The sequence below is a fragment of the Orcinus orca genome, chromosome 4, assembly GCF_937001465.1.
Source record: "Orcinus orca chromosome 4, mOrcOrc1.1, whole genome shotgun sequence".
In the NCBI taxonomy this organism is placed as follows: domain Eukaryota; kingdom Metazoa; phylum Chordata; class Mammalia; order Artiodactyla; family Delphinidae; genus Orcinus; species Orcinus orca.
In genome coordinates, this window is record NC_064562.1 from 3,430,891 (window position 1) to 3,445,516 (window position 14,626).

General features: G+C 42.4%; 1 protein-coding gene across 2 annotated transcripts in view; it reads right to left on the reverse strand.

Moving 5' to 3' along the window:
- Positions 1-5,097: 5,097 nt before the first annotated feature.
- PDGFC (platelet derived growth factor C) overlaps positions 5,098-14,626 on the reverse strand; it is a 218,468-nt gene continuing 208,939 nt past the window's right edge. For both annotated transcript variants that reach the window (XM_049709036.1, XM_004266172.4), the window contains exons 5-6: positions 13,907-14,124; positions 5,098-6,632 (exon numbers count right to left, since the gene is read on the reverse strand). In XM_049709036.1, coding sequence (XP_049564993.1) covers positions 6,516-6,632; positions 13,907-14,124 — 335 coding nt within the window. In that variant the 3' untranslated portion in view covers positions 5,098-6,515. The remainder of the gene's footprint in view (positions 6,633-13,906; positions 14,125-14,626) is intronic.

A 14,626-nucleotide genomic window follows, 5' to 3' on the forward strand; every position in this document is an offset into this window, starting at 1 on the left:
ATCCTGTGATAAACCATCATGGAAAAGAATATGGAAAAGAATGTATATCTGTGTAGAACTGAATCACTTTGCTGTACAGGCAGAAATTAACACACCGTAAATCAACTGTACTTACTTAAAAAAAAAAATCTGCACATTTCTCCAAATGCTCTTGACCTCCTTCCTCCACAAGAAACAGAAAATTAAATAGAATATAATATCTAATCCTCAAACTGTAGTTCTGGTTGGCAAACAAGTTGTAGAAAAGTAAAAAAGGAGTCAAGAATTTACCCTTCCCACACAGAGTAAACAGTATTCTGGACGTAAACTATACATGTGTAACTAATCAGAAAAGAATTAAAGGCATGGAGATTATATAAATAACCTAATGTTTTATAAAGAAAGAGGAAGGAAGGAAGGAAGGAAGGAAGGAAGGATGGAGAGTGAGAGAGAGAGAAAGTTTGGAAAGAAAAATAACCTAAAGAACAGAAGAAAATTTCTCAAGATGCTTTAAGTTATAAAAGAGCTTATTAAAAATATAAACATTAAACATTATTATTAAATGTTTCAATGTTTTGTATTAAACGTTTATTAAAACATAACATAGGGCTTCCCTGGTGGCGCCGTGGTTGAGAGTCCGCCTGCCGATGCAGGGGACGCGGGTTCGTGCCCCGGTCCGGGAAGATCCCACATGCTGCAGAGCGGCTAGGCCCGTGAGCCATGGCCGCTGAGCCTGCGCGTCCGGAGCCTGTGCTCCGCAACAGGAGAGGCCACAACAGTGAGAGGCCCGCGTACCGCAGAAAACAAAACAAACAAACAAAAAAACATAACAAATAATAAACTACAGTGAGAATGGTTACTGAAGAGGTGGACCACATTGTCCAAGAGCTTATTTCCTCTTCTTAACAGCAAAATGATAGACGCTGACTGAACTAGAAGCAAGTGCTTTGCAAGTGGTTTTATGTTTTTAACATTTTCAAGAACATTTTTTCACAATTTTAGTGGGATCGTTTAAGCAGATTATATCTTGTGTTGATGAAACATTTTCCAAAGTACATATTTTTCTGTCCCATTTCAATTTTCTGTCCGTAAGTTTCAAGTGAAGGTATTCAGGAAAGTTTCACTAAAAAACAGCAAGTATGATATGACCTCCTTTTAAATGAAATATCTATTAGTCACTCTCACCAAATAATGTTGTGTAACAAACACCCTCAAGACCCCAGCAGCTTACAGCAAGAATTGTTCGTTTCTCACCCAAGTGCATGTGGGTTGCCTGGGCTCAGCAGGACTTGACCCCATGGCAGGGACTGGGTTCAGAAAAGCAGCAGCAGTTCTGGTCCAGGGTGCTCTCTGGAGCACACTCTTCTGGTGATGGCAGCAAAGACAGCAAACCATCTGTGCCAGCACATGGCACCTGTCACAGGTACTTTCCTCCTGTAGGTTAGAGCAAGACATGGCAAAGACCAAATTCAAATGGGAACATATAGCCATGGCAAAGGTATAGACATCAGCCACTACTACTGGGGACACAACTGAGTCCAGTAATCCCCTTATACCACCCATTCACTTATCTATACACTGGCAGGCATAGATAGAAATGGTGTGGGCTAGGGTGATAGAATTTTAGATTTTTTTTTTTTTACTTTATTCCTTGTTTTTTTTTGTTGTTTGTTTTTTTGAAGGGAGCTTTATTTCTTAAGTGCTGCAGTATATAATTAAAAAAAATACTGCACTTGTAATTAAAAAAATAACTTCATTGAGATATAATTTGAACACAAAAAATTTCACCCTTTTGAAGTGTGTAACTCAGTGGTTTTTAGTATATTCAAATAACTATCACCACTATCAAATTTCAGAATATTTTCATCACTCCAAAGAGAAAACCTGTACTCACCAATAGTAACCGCCCTTTAACCCCCTTCCACTAGCCACTGGCAAAACACCCGTCCACTTTCTTTCTGTATAGATCCGTCAGTCCTGAACATTGCATAGAGATGGAATCATACATTCTATGGCCTTTTGTGAAGGGCTTCTTCTCCTTAGCATAATGTTTTCAGGGTTCATCCAAGCTGTAGCCTGTATCAGTACTTCTTTGCTTTTTATTGCCTAATAATATTCCATTGCATGGATACACAACATTTGGTTTATCCATTTATTAGTTGATGGACATTTGGGTGGTTTCTATTTTTTGACTATCATGAAAAATGTTGTTATGAACTGTCACGTGCAAGACTTTCAATTTTCCTGAGTATATACCCAGGAGTGGAGTTACTGAGTCATATATTAAGTTTGGGTTTAAGGTTTTGAAGAATTGCGTCACTGTTTTCCGAAGTGGCCACATAATTTTACAATTTTTTTTGTTTGCTGTACGTGGGCCTCTCACTGCTGTGGCCTCTTCCTGTTGCGGAGCACAGGCTCCGGACGCGCAGGCTCAGCGGCCATGGCTCACGGGCCCAGCCGCTCCGCGGCATGTGGGATCTTCCCAGACCGGGGCACGAACCCATGTCCCCTGCATCGGCAGGCGGACTCTCAACCACTGTGCCACCAGGGAAGCCCCCAATTTTACAATTTGACCAGCAATGTATAAAGCTCCAATTTCTCCACATCCTCCCCAACACTTATTACTGTCTTTTGGATTCTCGCCTTTCCAGGGGGTGTAAAGTGGTTATCTCACGATTTTAATCTGCATTTCCCTAATGACAAATAACGTTAGCTATCTTTCTATGTGCTTCTTGGCCATTTGTGTATATACATATATTTTTTGAGAAATGTGTATTCAAGCCCTTTGCTCATTTTTCTATTGAATTAATTATCTTTTTATTGTTGAGTTGTGAGAGTTCTTTATACATTTTAAATGTAAGACCCTAATCAGATATATAAATTGCAAACATTTTTTCACATTATGTGGTTTTCTTTTCATATCCTTTACGATGTCCTTTGAAGAACAAAAGTTTTTAATTTAATAATGCCCAGTTTATTTTTTCATCACGTGTGTTTTTGGCATCATACCTGAGACACGATCACCTAAATCTAAGGCCCTCAGAATTTTCTCCTATATGTCTTTCTTAAGAGTGTCCTATTTCACCTCTTACATTTAGGTCTTTGATTCATTTTGAGTTAATTTCTGTATATGGTGTGAGGTAAGGGTCCAAATTTATTCTTTTGCATGTGCATACCCAGTGGTCCTAGCACCATTTGTTGAAGAAAGAATACCCTTTCACCACTGTATTGTCTTGGCAGCCTGGCTAAAATCAATTGACTGTAAATGTAAGGGTTTACTTCTGGACTCTCAATTTGCTGCTCGTCTAGATTTATTAGCCTTATCACACTATTTCTATAGCTTTGTAGTATGTTTCAAAGTTGGGAAGTGTGAGTCCTCTAAATTTGCAGTTCTTTCTCAAGATTTCTTAGCTATTTTGGGTCCCTTGCATTTTCATATGCATTTTAGGATCAGCTTTCCTATTCGTTAAAAAAAAAAAAGCTAGCTGGGATTGCATTTATAATCTTTTAAAATAATGAAGTTATTAACGTTAAAAGCCATATTTCCTACCAAAATACTAAATTTCTTCCTAAAATTTTATATAGATTTAAACTGAATAAAAATTACTGTAATGCCTTAGGAGTTACTAAAGAAATTGGATTTGGTGTAGGTGGCTGTTCAAATGCTTTCTGAAGCAGAGTGCAAAAGTGTATAATGAACATTTTAATACACATAGGAGGAAATTATTGAAATAGGGCTTCCCTGGTGGCGCAGTGGTTGAGAGTCCGCCTGCCGATGCAGGGGACACGGGTTCGCGCCCTGGTCCGGGAAGATCCCATGTGCCGCGGAGCGGCTGGGCCCGTGAGCCATGGCTGCTGAGCCTGTGCGTCCGGAGCCTGTGCTCCGCAACGGGAGAGGCCACAACAGTGAGAGGGCCGCGTACCGCAAAAAAAAAAAAAATTATTGAAATAGATGAGTCCGGAACCATTGGTCCATAGAGAGTGCTAGCACACGAAACAGGAAGACTCACAGACATAGAGAACAGACTTGCGGTTGCCAAGGGGGAGGCGGGGAGGGGAGGGATGGATCGGGAGTTTGGGGTCAGCAGATGCAAACTATTATATATAAGATGGATAAACAACAAGGTCCTACTGTATAGCACAGGGAACTGTGTTCAATATCCTGGGATAAACCATAATGGAAAATAATACAAAAAAGAATGTACTGATACACGTTCGTATAACTGAATCACTCTGCAGTACAGCAGAAACCAACACACCACTGTAAATCAACTATACTTCAATAAAATAAATTAAAAACAACCAGTTGGAAATGCTGGATTGAACACAGTTCCACCGCTCACTGCTCTTAGATTTCAGAGCCTCTTGACTGTGCTAATGAGAGTTGTCGACCGCCCAGAGGGAGAGGCAGCGTAGACCTTCCAGGGGAGCAGCTGGGCTGTACCTAATCAGCCTCCAGGGGGCTGCAACAAAACTATGAAAATAAGTCAATAAGACACAGCACGTATATTCACTTTTTATTTGTCTTCCACGTGGTTGGGCGCAGGGTAGGACTGCCAGGTGGAAAAGTGCCGGAAAGGGTATTGCCTTGGAAGAAGAGTCTGGGACCTAGATGGCTCCCGGGCAAGTTCCAAGGCAGGGATCAGGTGTTGAAGATACCAGCCTGCGTAGAGATCTACCTCTGAAACTGAGGCTGCCACCTGGAGGAGTGCCGTGTAAACTGTGTGGCTCCACACGCCACATGGACCTGGGCTCAGCCCCTCTAGTACCAGCCGTTGGAAATGAAGACAAGAGTGGAAAGTTACAGGATCCCCGCCCGCTGTCTGTTTCATACTACCATACAAGCTATCATCAAGCATTTCATTAACCACACGCAACTCCAAGCCATCTGCAATTCAATTTACCAGCAATTACTATCAAGATGACTGGGAAAAAGAAAACTACGGCGCAGAAGCACTGGAGTCCAGGGGCAGGAAAGTCTCCCCAGAAATGGTCACTTTTCTGCCTGTCTTTTGAATGGATACCAGCTTTTGCATAATAAAAATCATGGTAACACAGAAGTCTGTCGCTTTGATTTTCTTGGCATTTAAGGGACAAATCTTGCAAACACACACTCAGTTTCTCCCCGAAACAGCTGCATTGTTTTATTTGGTGATTCCACACATTTTGAATTCAAATAGTCACCACTTCACCTAGGCACAATATTAAGCATTTTACAAGCAAAGGATCTGGCTGATTTTCTTTTTAATTGCCAAAGAGTATAATAAGTGAATCGGTTAAAGGATATACTTCTGTACATAAAAATATTCATGTATTTATACAAGTGTATGGAACAGAGTTTAAAGACAATCCAACCAGAACATCACAATAAATAGGATGTGGTCCTACGGGACAGCCGAGCACGCTTTGTCGGGAGGCTGTCAGGTCTCTTTCTTCAAGGTGCTTTATGTTCTGCTGAGCTAGGCTCACTTTTCCCAAAATAAGGGTTAGGGGTTAGTAATTCCTGGATGCCTCCGGGAATACGCTGCTTCTTGCCGGCATCTCCAATAAGGGGAGCGGAAGATGACATATTTACTTATTTTCCGAGAGTCTTTGCCACTTATCAAACTCTATCCATTTCCCATGTCAGTATTTCAAAATGCAGACTGATCTAAGCTCTAGCACCATACAAGAAGGAAATACATGTATTTTTGTCAGAGCAACAATATTTTATATCATCTTCGTCCCTCTGGCTATAACCATTCTGTTTAGAAAAATTTACCAAGCTAAAAATAGTTGATCTAGGTTGTCATAAAAAAGAATATTAAATACCTTTGGTAAAAATAGATATATTTAACAAGATTAGAAAAGCAAACCGTTATAATGTCAAAAGGAGACTATAAAAATGTACACAATAACACAAACAAACCAACTTATAAAGTGAAGATAAGGCCACTCTTCTTCTCAGGTTTGTCTGTTCCAAACCGCGGATGGAGGTCTGTTCTTCTAAATGGCAGGAATCTGAGTAAGAAATAGGGAAAATCCAGTCTCTCCTATCAGCGTGACACAAGTTTAATTCATGGCAGCACAGTTCTTTTTTTACACCCACGTTGGTAGAACTCAGAACACTCTGGCTTATGCATGTGAATGAGAAACAATCCCAGATTTCTGTGACTGTAGGCCCAGAGCAGGGGCTTTAGAGTTAAGCAAGGCGACAGAACCAGGGGCTTAGGGGCAGTGTTTCCTGTGCTGACATGAACCTAGGCCTCATCCAGACGAGAGACACACAGGCAGCCAAGGGCGCACGTGGGGACTTTGCCACTAACTAGGAATCTACAAGGTTCATCCTCTCCCTGGCAAGGACTTTTCTCCTGTCGTGGGGCCTCTCCTCCAAAGGGCCGTTGCACAACCCCTACTTCTGCGTGGTATCTCCTCTCTCAGAACACGCTGTAAATCCTGAAGACGAAAGGGCCCTGGAACCAACAGCCAGCTGGGATTGTGGATGGAGATAAGGCACGAGCTCTGTCGCAGTGGCAGCCCTGAGCCACCGCGAGGCGTTATCCCCCGGGGTTCCCCCTGCACACGCAGTCACACTCTTCGTGGTGCTCCAGGGCCACGTCCGTGAGCGACTTATGCAGCCCCCGGACGCCCGTCTTGGGTCTCAACTGAAGGACCTGAAAGGGAACGATGGAAACCACCTTTAAAATCAGGCCACGTCTGCAACTTCTGATTTCATGGACAAGGTCAATTTCAGACCAGAATCTCGGGGTCCAACAGCGACCTACACATTTTACTTTTTAACTACTGAAGGCAGGATGAACATACTCCCCCACCCCTCAGACAAATCACAAATGATCATCATCACTGTATGAAAGGAAGGACCTTTTAATACCAACGATTTGGAAGGAGGCTGCTCTGAATAAAGAACAATCCTTACACAGAGAACGGACTTGTGGTTGCCAAGGGGGAGGGGGTGGGGGAGGGAAGGAGTGGGAGTCTGGGGTTAGCAGAGGCCAACTATTACATATAGAACGCATAGACACCAAGGTCCTACTGCAGAGCACAGGGAACTATATTCACTATCCTGGGATAAACCATTACGGAAAAGAATACGAAAAAGAACGTACATATGTGTATAACTGAATCACTTTGCTGTACAGCAGAAATTAACACAATGTTGTGAATCAACTATACTTTAATAAACTAAACTAAAAAAAAAAAAAGAACCAGCCTTAAATGGAAAGGCCCACCATGCCATGCCCGCTTTCCTTTACGCACCTAACTGTATTAGAAAGAATTTCACCTTCGTTAGGTGTCTTGGAACCACGAATGCGCAATTCATTTTTCTGTTTGTTGGTTTCTTTCACTCATTCATTTATTCACACACTTAGCAAATATTTATCCTTGAAGCAAGGCAGGCAAGTACTGCGATGCTGCGAAAAGAAACATGGTCTGCAGATGAGTCTGAGTCAATTATGCCACTCATTAATGCCCTTGGCTAAAGGTCAAGTCCTCCATCAACTTGATGACACGGATTACATGTACTTCGTAGACATCAGCCTCGGTCACAGCTAACTTTCTGCAGCTGGGTCCTAGTGCACTGTAGATGGTTTGGCAATAATAACAAGAATGTCTCTATTAAATGAAGTTATTTGCAGTTTGGATGGTTGAGATTCTTAACCAGAAATATAGCACAACGGACACTGATACTAAACACACCCTTTTCACACTGTGACGGAAGGACACGGCTATGTACTCTATAAGAGACTATCTGACGTATCTGATAAGAACTAACTACTCAATGTGTATGATTACATTTTAGGTCTTATGACAGAAATGGCAAAGTTTTAGAAATTATGTGGCTTTGGCTTATGAACAAAGCCTCGAGCACAGCATAATATGAAGTTGTCCAGTCTCTCTGCTCTCTGGGTCTGACACGGACAACCTCATAGAGCAACTTCTAAAAGATAGCGTTGCTGGAAATATTCATTAATCCAAAAAGGCAAAGGTCAGGTTTTATGACTGTCTTACTTGAAGATTTAAAAAAGAAAAACAGAGAATGGTCCCTCATTTGGAGTATGTGGTCATATCGAACGTTAATCAGCTAACATTTTTTGAACGCTTATGGATTGCCAGGCGCTCTAATAATGTTTTTACATACTTTAACTCACAAGAATTCTATGAAGTAATTTTCAGTTATTACCCCTATTTTACATGTGAGTGAACAGAAGCTTAGAGAGAATGAGTGACACAGCCAGTGTCTGTACTTCTGCCAAACAGAAATGATTAAAGTTGCAGTGATGGATACTAATTTCATCAAGACTCAGAATATTACTAGTCATACACTCTATTTATTTAGTAACTTTCTTCCTAGAGAGATAAACTGCAAAATCTTATGACAACGATGAGAAACAGTAAACTTTTAAAGATTCTCTATTACATTTACAATTCCAGAATAAAAATGACTAAGACTATTATGTTAATGTGAAACTGAACCCAATGAGTATTGAATATAGATCATGGGTTGGTACTGATTTCTTGTTTTTGACCAACATAAGGCAGTGTCAAAACCAACTTCTCTTAAGATGCTGGCACTATACCTTAGTAGCACACTTGCGCTACAAATGGCTTCTGGAATGAGGTTGGGTGGAGATACACTGCGATACTGGCATAGACAATGTCTTTAAATCCTATGTCCACTTGTATACATTTTCCCAGTTGGCAGGGGAAAAATAACTATGAAGGGTAATGGTTAGAGAGGCCGCCATATACAGTCCCGACAGTTGATGACACCAGGCTGCAATCCTAGAGTCTTTCCTTCCTCTGTGGTGCTTACGCAACACGCGTTCACCAAATAAACGTCCCCCCCACGTGCCCAGTCTTCATCCACTGATACCTGTGGGCATTTACAAATAGCAGAAGAATCTCATAACGTTCCAGTGACGTTAAGGTCTTGTACGTGGTGTGGAGGGGTGGGTGATAATCAGTGTTTTCTCTCTCAATTCCTTTTGAAAGTTTGGACTTTGGGAGACAAAGAGAGACTTGGAAGATGACCAGCAGGTCCCAGATAATGTTAGAGAATTTGGTTTTTAGGACATAGCTTATGACACAGAAAAGAAACAAGGTAGAAGCACATCTCACAAAAATGTTGAGGAAGAGGTTCAAACTAAAATCACGAGGCCATGAAAAACCAATCCAGGGAAAAGCTAAAACCAGAGACTGCGGACAGAACAGATCAGGCACAGAAAGACCCATCAGGGAATGATGCCCAAAATTCTGGGCGGCATAGAACCTTGAGTGACGGGGCTCACTACTAGAATAAGGCAATTGAGCGGTATATTTATTTCCCCCAGACAAACAGATCTAAGCAAGAAAACACTACTGTGTTAAGGAAAGAAGTGAAACTAAATATACGAGGATATAAACAAGGTGAAACTCATCATGCTGATTAAGAATGGAAAAAAGGAGCAAATATGTTTCTTCTGTCAGAGTCTCCTATAGATCTTTTTGCCAGAAAGAGAATACCGTCCTACCTCTGGGCAAATTCATTAAATCTTTACTGATCATTTGCCGTACTTTAATGAGGCTAGGAACACGGAGGAAGTGAAGGTGAGTGAGACAATCGCTAGCGTATACTGAGGGCTTGAAATGTGCCACACCTCGTTCTAAGTCTTATTCATAATAAGGCACGAGGGGTGACGGCTCACTTCACAGATGGAGAAAGCGAGGCCCAGGGGACGAAGTAATTTGCTCCAAGTCACACAGCTAACAAATGTCAGATTCAAACCCTGGATGCCCAGCCTTGGAGTCCCCGCTCTTGAGTGCTACGCTGTGATGGGATCTTTACTCTGAGTTCTCAATTTGGGAGAAACAAATACAAATAAATAATAATTATGAAATAATAAAAGTTAGCTTATAGAGATATCTTTAAAGTCCTACACATGCACAGAGGAGGAATGAGTTACGCTGGGATTGGCAGGAAACTCAAAAGTGTTTCAAGGAAGAGGTAACATCTTGTGTGTTACCAAGACAAGCTCCTGTCTTGCTTTTTTGAGAATTCCTATTTGGGAGACGGGGAAATTAAGAAAAAACATTTTTTGTTTTTGGCTAAAATGGCTTCCAATAAAGAGTATCTGGTGACTGACACAAAGAATCAGTCTTAATGATACTATTATGCTATAATATTATACCAAAACACTACTACAGTAATATCATTATATTTTATGAGAATTTTAAGTCTGCAAACTTATTTTTGATACAGTGGTTGAACAAAACTCAAGGAAAATGCTAAAGGAAAGCAAAAGAGGGAATAACTCAGTTATATTTGTAGTGATACGAATGGACACACGTCAGCTTAATATGCAGGGAAGCTGGTATAATAGACCTGGATGGAAGAGAGAAAAATTAAAACTCCTAAGCTCTATCTTTGCTTTTGCCTTGTCCATGAAGTGGGATAATCTTTAAGCTGAAAATTGGAGCAATGATCGTCAAAAAGAATTAAAGCCCAAGATGGGCTTCACTTTGAATGAGTTAAATCTCTAGATCCAGATTAATGGTTTTCGATGACTTAAGAACTACTTTGAATTATGTTTTCAAAAAATTTCACTTATTTAGGAGTAGTACTAGACTCAGAACTTGCAAAATATAAGACTGAGAAAAATCTAGGCCTCAGAAATCATGAATTACACCAAACAAGTAATCCTTTTTTCACAGGGTAATTTGATGGTTAACAAAATAACTATCACAGAAAAATTTGTAATTCCCATAGAAGAGAACTGAGATGATTGGATTGGAGATATCTATGAGAAATGCGGAATAGGTAACCATGTATATTTCTGCACACACACATGAGAGATATTTGTGGGAAACTTGCACTACGTGGTCGTACAATTAGATAAGCATCCGAAGTTGTGGACATGCAGATAATACACATAATCAACGCCACCTGAAGACTGGAGAGGCTAAATCAGTACCATTCTGGAAGAAGGTCAGTGCGTGGCCAAGCACTGACCATGGCCTTTCCCTACACAAGAACTTTATCTCAGACTTTAAAACAGATACTGCACGTTCTGGGGCAACTTTCTGGAGAAACCTAAAACTAATGGTATTGAAAAAGAAATTTACAAGTATAGGATGGGGGAGGATACACTTGATCTGAGGACTGATTCAGCTGCCCCAGAAGCATGATACCAATTCAGCATCTGATAAACTTGTTTAGAAAAGCTCTGGGTTTTACAGGTCGCAGCAAGGTGAGTCATAAACCCAAGACTTGTTGGCTAAATCAGGTCCCCAGATACACTTTGCTTAGTAAGTCCCTGCTTTAGAAAGTTCAAAATGAAATGATTTTAGGTGGGGAAAGATCACCCCAGCTTAATTCCTACTCTCACCCTATTCTTTTACATTATGCCAACCAACTCTAAGATCTGCCGACCCTTTAAGGCCTTTTAACTTTCATGTGCTTTCATGAGCAGGACCCTGGGAGGCCTTCCCAGAGCAGACCTCCTCGCCTGCCCGGCCGCATGTCCTCTGCCTGTCTTTTGTCTGTGGAAAAACTCTAGTCATTTAATCAGAGAAATGAGAAAACGCATAAAGAAAGGAAAACAGTACAGCAAGACAAAATAATAACAGTTTAGCCATTAAGCAAAGTCAAGGACCTTCAGTTCCTCCTCACGGGCTACAGATGATATTCTGAGTCAGGTCCCTTGAGCTGTTTTGCAGATACTGAAACCGCCACCAGATGGAAGAAGTTAACTGCATGCTGCCCACAAGCATGTAGATCCCAGACCGGTTGGAACCAGAAGGTTGATGATGTGGACTCCCGATGACCTCACCACCAACCAATCGGAAGAGTGTCCACCAGCTGATCACACACCTCCCCCTGGCTTTAAAAACCTGTCCCTGAAAGCCTTTGAGGAGTTTGGGTCTTTTGAGCACTGGCTGCCTGGTCTCCTTGCTTGGCACCTGCAATGAATACCGCACTCTCCTCCCCACGACCTGGTTCAGCAGCCTTACTGCCCCAGCAAGCAGACCCAAGTCTCGTTCGGTAACAAAACCACCCCATAAGGGTTTTTTCTTGACTAGACTTCCAGTTCTTAGAGTAGCAACAAGCCGTCGTCTGGGCAGAGTGGAGCTGGGGCTCTCACAAGCTCCCGAGGACCTCCTCCTGAACAGGAGTGCACCCGTTCCCAGCACAAGGATCTTTAGACGTGTGTGGTGTAGAAACGAAAGCGGACTATGAGGACGGCAGTCAACAGTCCTACTTTTATCCCAGACTGCCAGGTTTGGATGTCATCTTCTAAAACTTGCCATCTAACAATTGTCAGAGAATAACCCCTTTAGGAAAAACCTGAGAGATTATCAGAGTTTGCACATGTTTTACAAAGGTTAAGTGTCCTGTGGATGGTTACAAGTTAATGGTAGATCTAGGAGGGAAACAGCCACCTTGTCTGGAATCCACTGCTCTTCTCCCACTTAATCACCTGCCAACACAATATTGGGGAAGAGCTGGGCAACCACGTCACATGAGCGCGGCTACCTGTTCAGATTACCCAACAGATTAGGGTTTCACCGACGTCTTCACTCACAGGTAAAATCATTTCATTTATTAAGTGGGTATTTAGTTTGTGTTACTCTTTTATTTAGCAGAAAAAAGTGAAAATGAACGAAGCCATATCCAAATGAAGTCAGGAGGTAGATTTTGGTTTGGTTTTGTGAAAATTAAAGTTTGTAAAAGACATTTTGTAAAAACTGAAGGTGAGCCAGAAGGAAGGGGTCGCTTCCGGATGTACGAAAGCCACGTGCTTCTGGGGGGGACCGGAGGGGGTGGGGTATCACCGGGGATAATGAAAACTTGAAACGTATAAACTCTAAGGTCCCCAAGGCTCTGAAAAACAATAATTACTAACATTTAATATTGTATTTTCCTTAATTCCATGGAATAAAGGGAAGGATGAAGGATCTATAAAAAGCTTAACATACTATTTGGGGCACCATGAATAAGAGGAAGATATAAATGATGAAATAACAGGAAGTATAATTATGAATATGTCCCTTGGAATTTATGTGCCCAAATGGCCACAAATGGAAAGATAAATATTAAAGATCTTTATTTTCTCCAAAATAGACCATAATTTACCTCCAAGTTTGTCTTTGAAATATTTTCCCTTCATATTTTGAAGAGGTGAAAAGTTTCACCCATTTTCCTCCCTGGAAAAACAGTTTCTTTTTTGTATGAGACAGAAAACCTCCACTGAGTACCCATGATGTGCTATCAGAGGACAAGCTTTCTAAATCCTTGATGTCTGGTTTCCTGAGTTCAAGGTCCTAATTAAAAAACAGGGATTTCCCTGGTGGCGCAGTGGTTAAGAATCTGCCTGCCAGTGCAGGGGACGGGTTTGAGCCCTGGTCCTGGAAGATCCCACATGCCACGGAGCAACGAAGCCCGTGCGCCACAACTACTGAGGCTGCACTCTAGAGCACGTGAGCCACAACTACTGAGCCTGCGCTCTGGAGCGCACGAGCCACAACTACTGAGCCTGCGCTCTAGAGTCCATGAGCCACAACTACTGAGCCTGCGCTCTAGTGCCCACGAGCCACAACTACTGAGCCCGTGCGCTACAACTACTGAAGCCCACGTGCCTAGAGGCCGTGCTCCACAACAAGAGAAGCCGCCACAATGAGAAGCCCGCGCACCGCAACGAAGAGTAGCCCCCGCTCACCACAACTAGAGAAAGCCCGCGCGCAGCAACGAGGACCCAATGCAGCCAAAAAAAAACACAATAAATTTAAAATAATAATAATAATAATAATAAATGAAAACTTGAGCTCTTTGGTAAACCTTGGTTTTGTCTGGTCTGGTTTTTGTGAAGACGACATCTCCCTTATAAACCAAAATCCACTTCAGAGAGGCTGGTCTGTCATCTTTCGGGAAGGGAAAGGCTGTCCGTACCTCGTGATACTTCTTGGTGACTTTGCTGGGGACACACTGACACTCGCTGCAGGTGTGCAGGCAGCACGCGCAGTTCCCGCCGCAGCGCTTCACCAGGAGACAGCCCGGCCAGAAGACGGTGTCGGTCCTCTTGAGCTCCTCCCGGATGGACACGGAGAAGTTGCGAGGCGTGCAGCTATAGAGCCGCACCTCCTCCTTGAGCAGGTTCAGGCCCAGCACTGCACGGCACACAGGGGAGCAGAGGAAGAGGCGGTCATGCTCTGAGCCTTGCGATTTCACCAAGCGCCCTCGCGCTCTCTCTCATACAGAAATCTAGACATCTCCCGAACAATCGCCCCAGTAAGAACCCCGATTATCTAACTAGGTCTTAGGGCGATGCAGCTCGCAGGCTGGGCTTTCCGTCTTATGGCAAACAGAGCTTCCTTGTGACCCAGGGACGGATGAAGGGACGGCATTGTGCAGTGCTGAGGATGGAGACTACAGAAGAGTTACCAGCTATAAACAGGAAACTTTCTAGAGAAAAAGGGGACTACACCTTTTAACCTTTGGAAAAAAGTAAACAAGGGGGGCGTGGGAGGGAAGAATAGAATGTAAAAGGAAAGCTTTGATGAAAACACAGATGCGATTTTTAGAAGGATGACAAGCTCCCGCAATGAACGAAACACAACGTACAGACACTTGTTGACAGAACCGTCTATAATCTTCCTGGCAACAAGAATC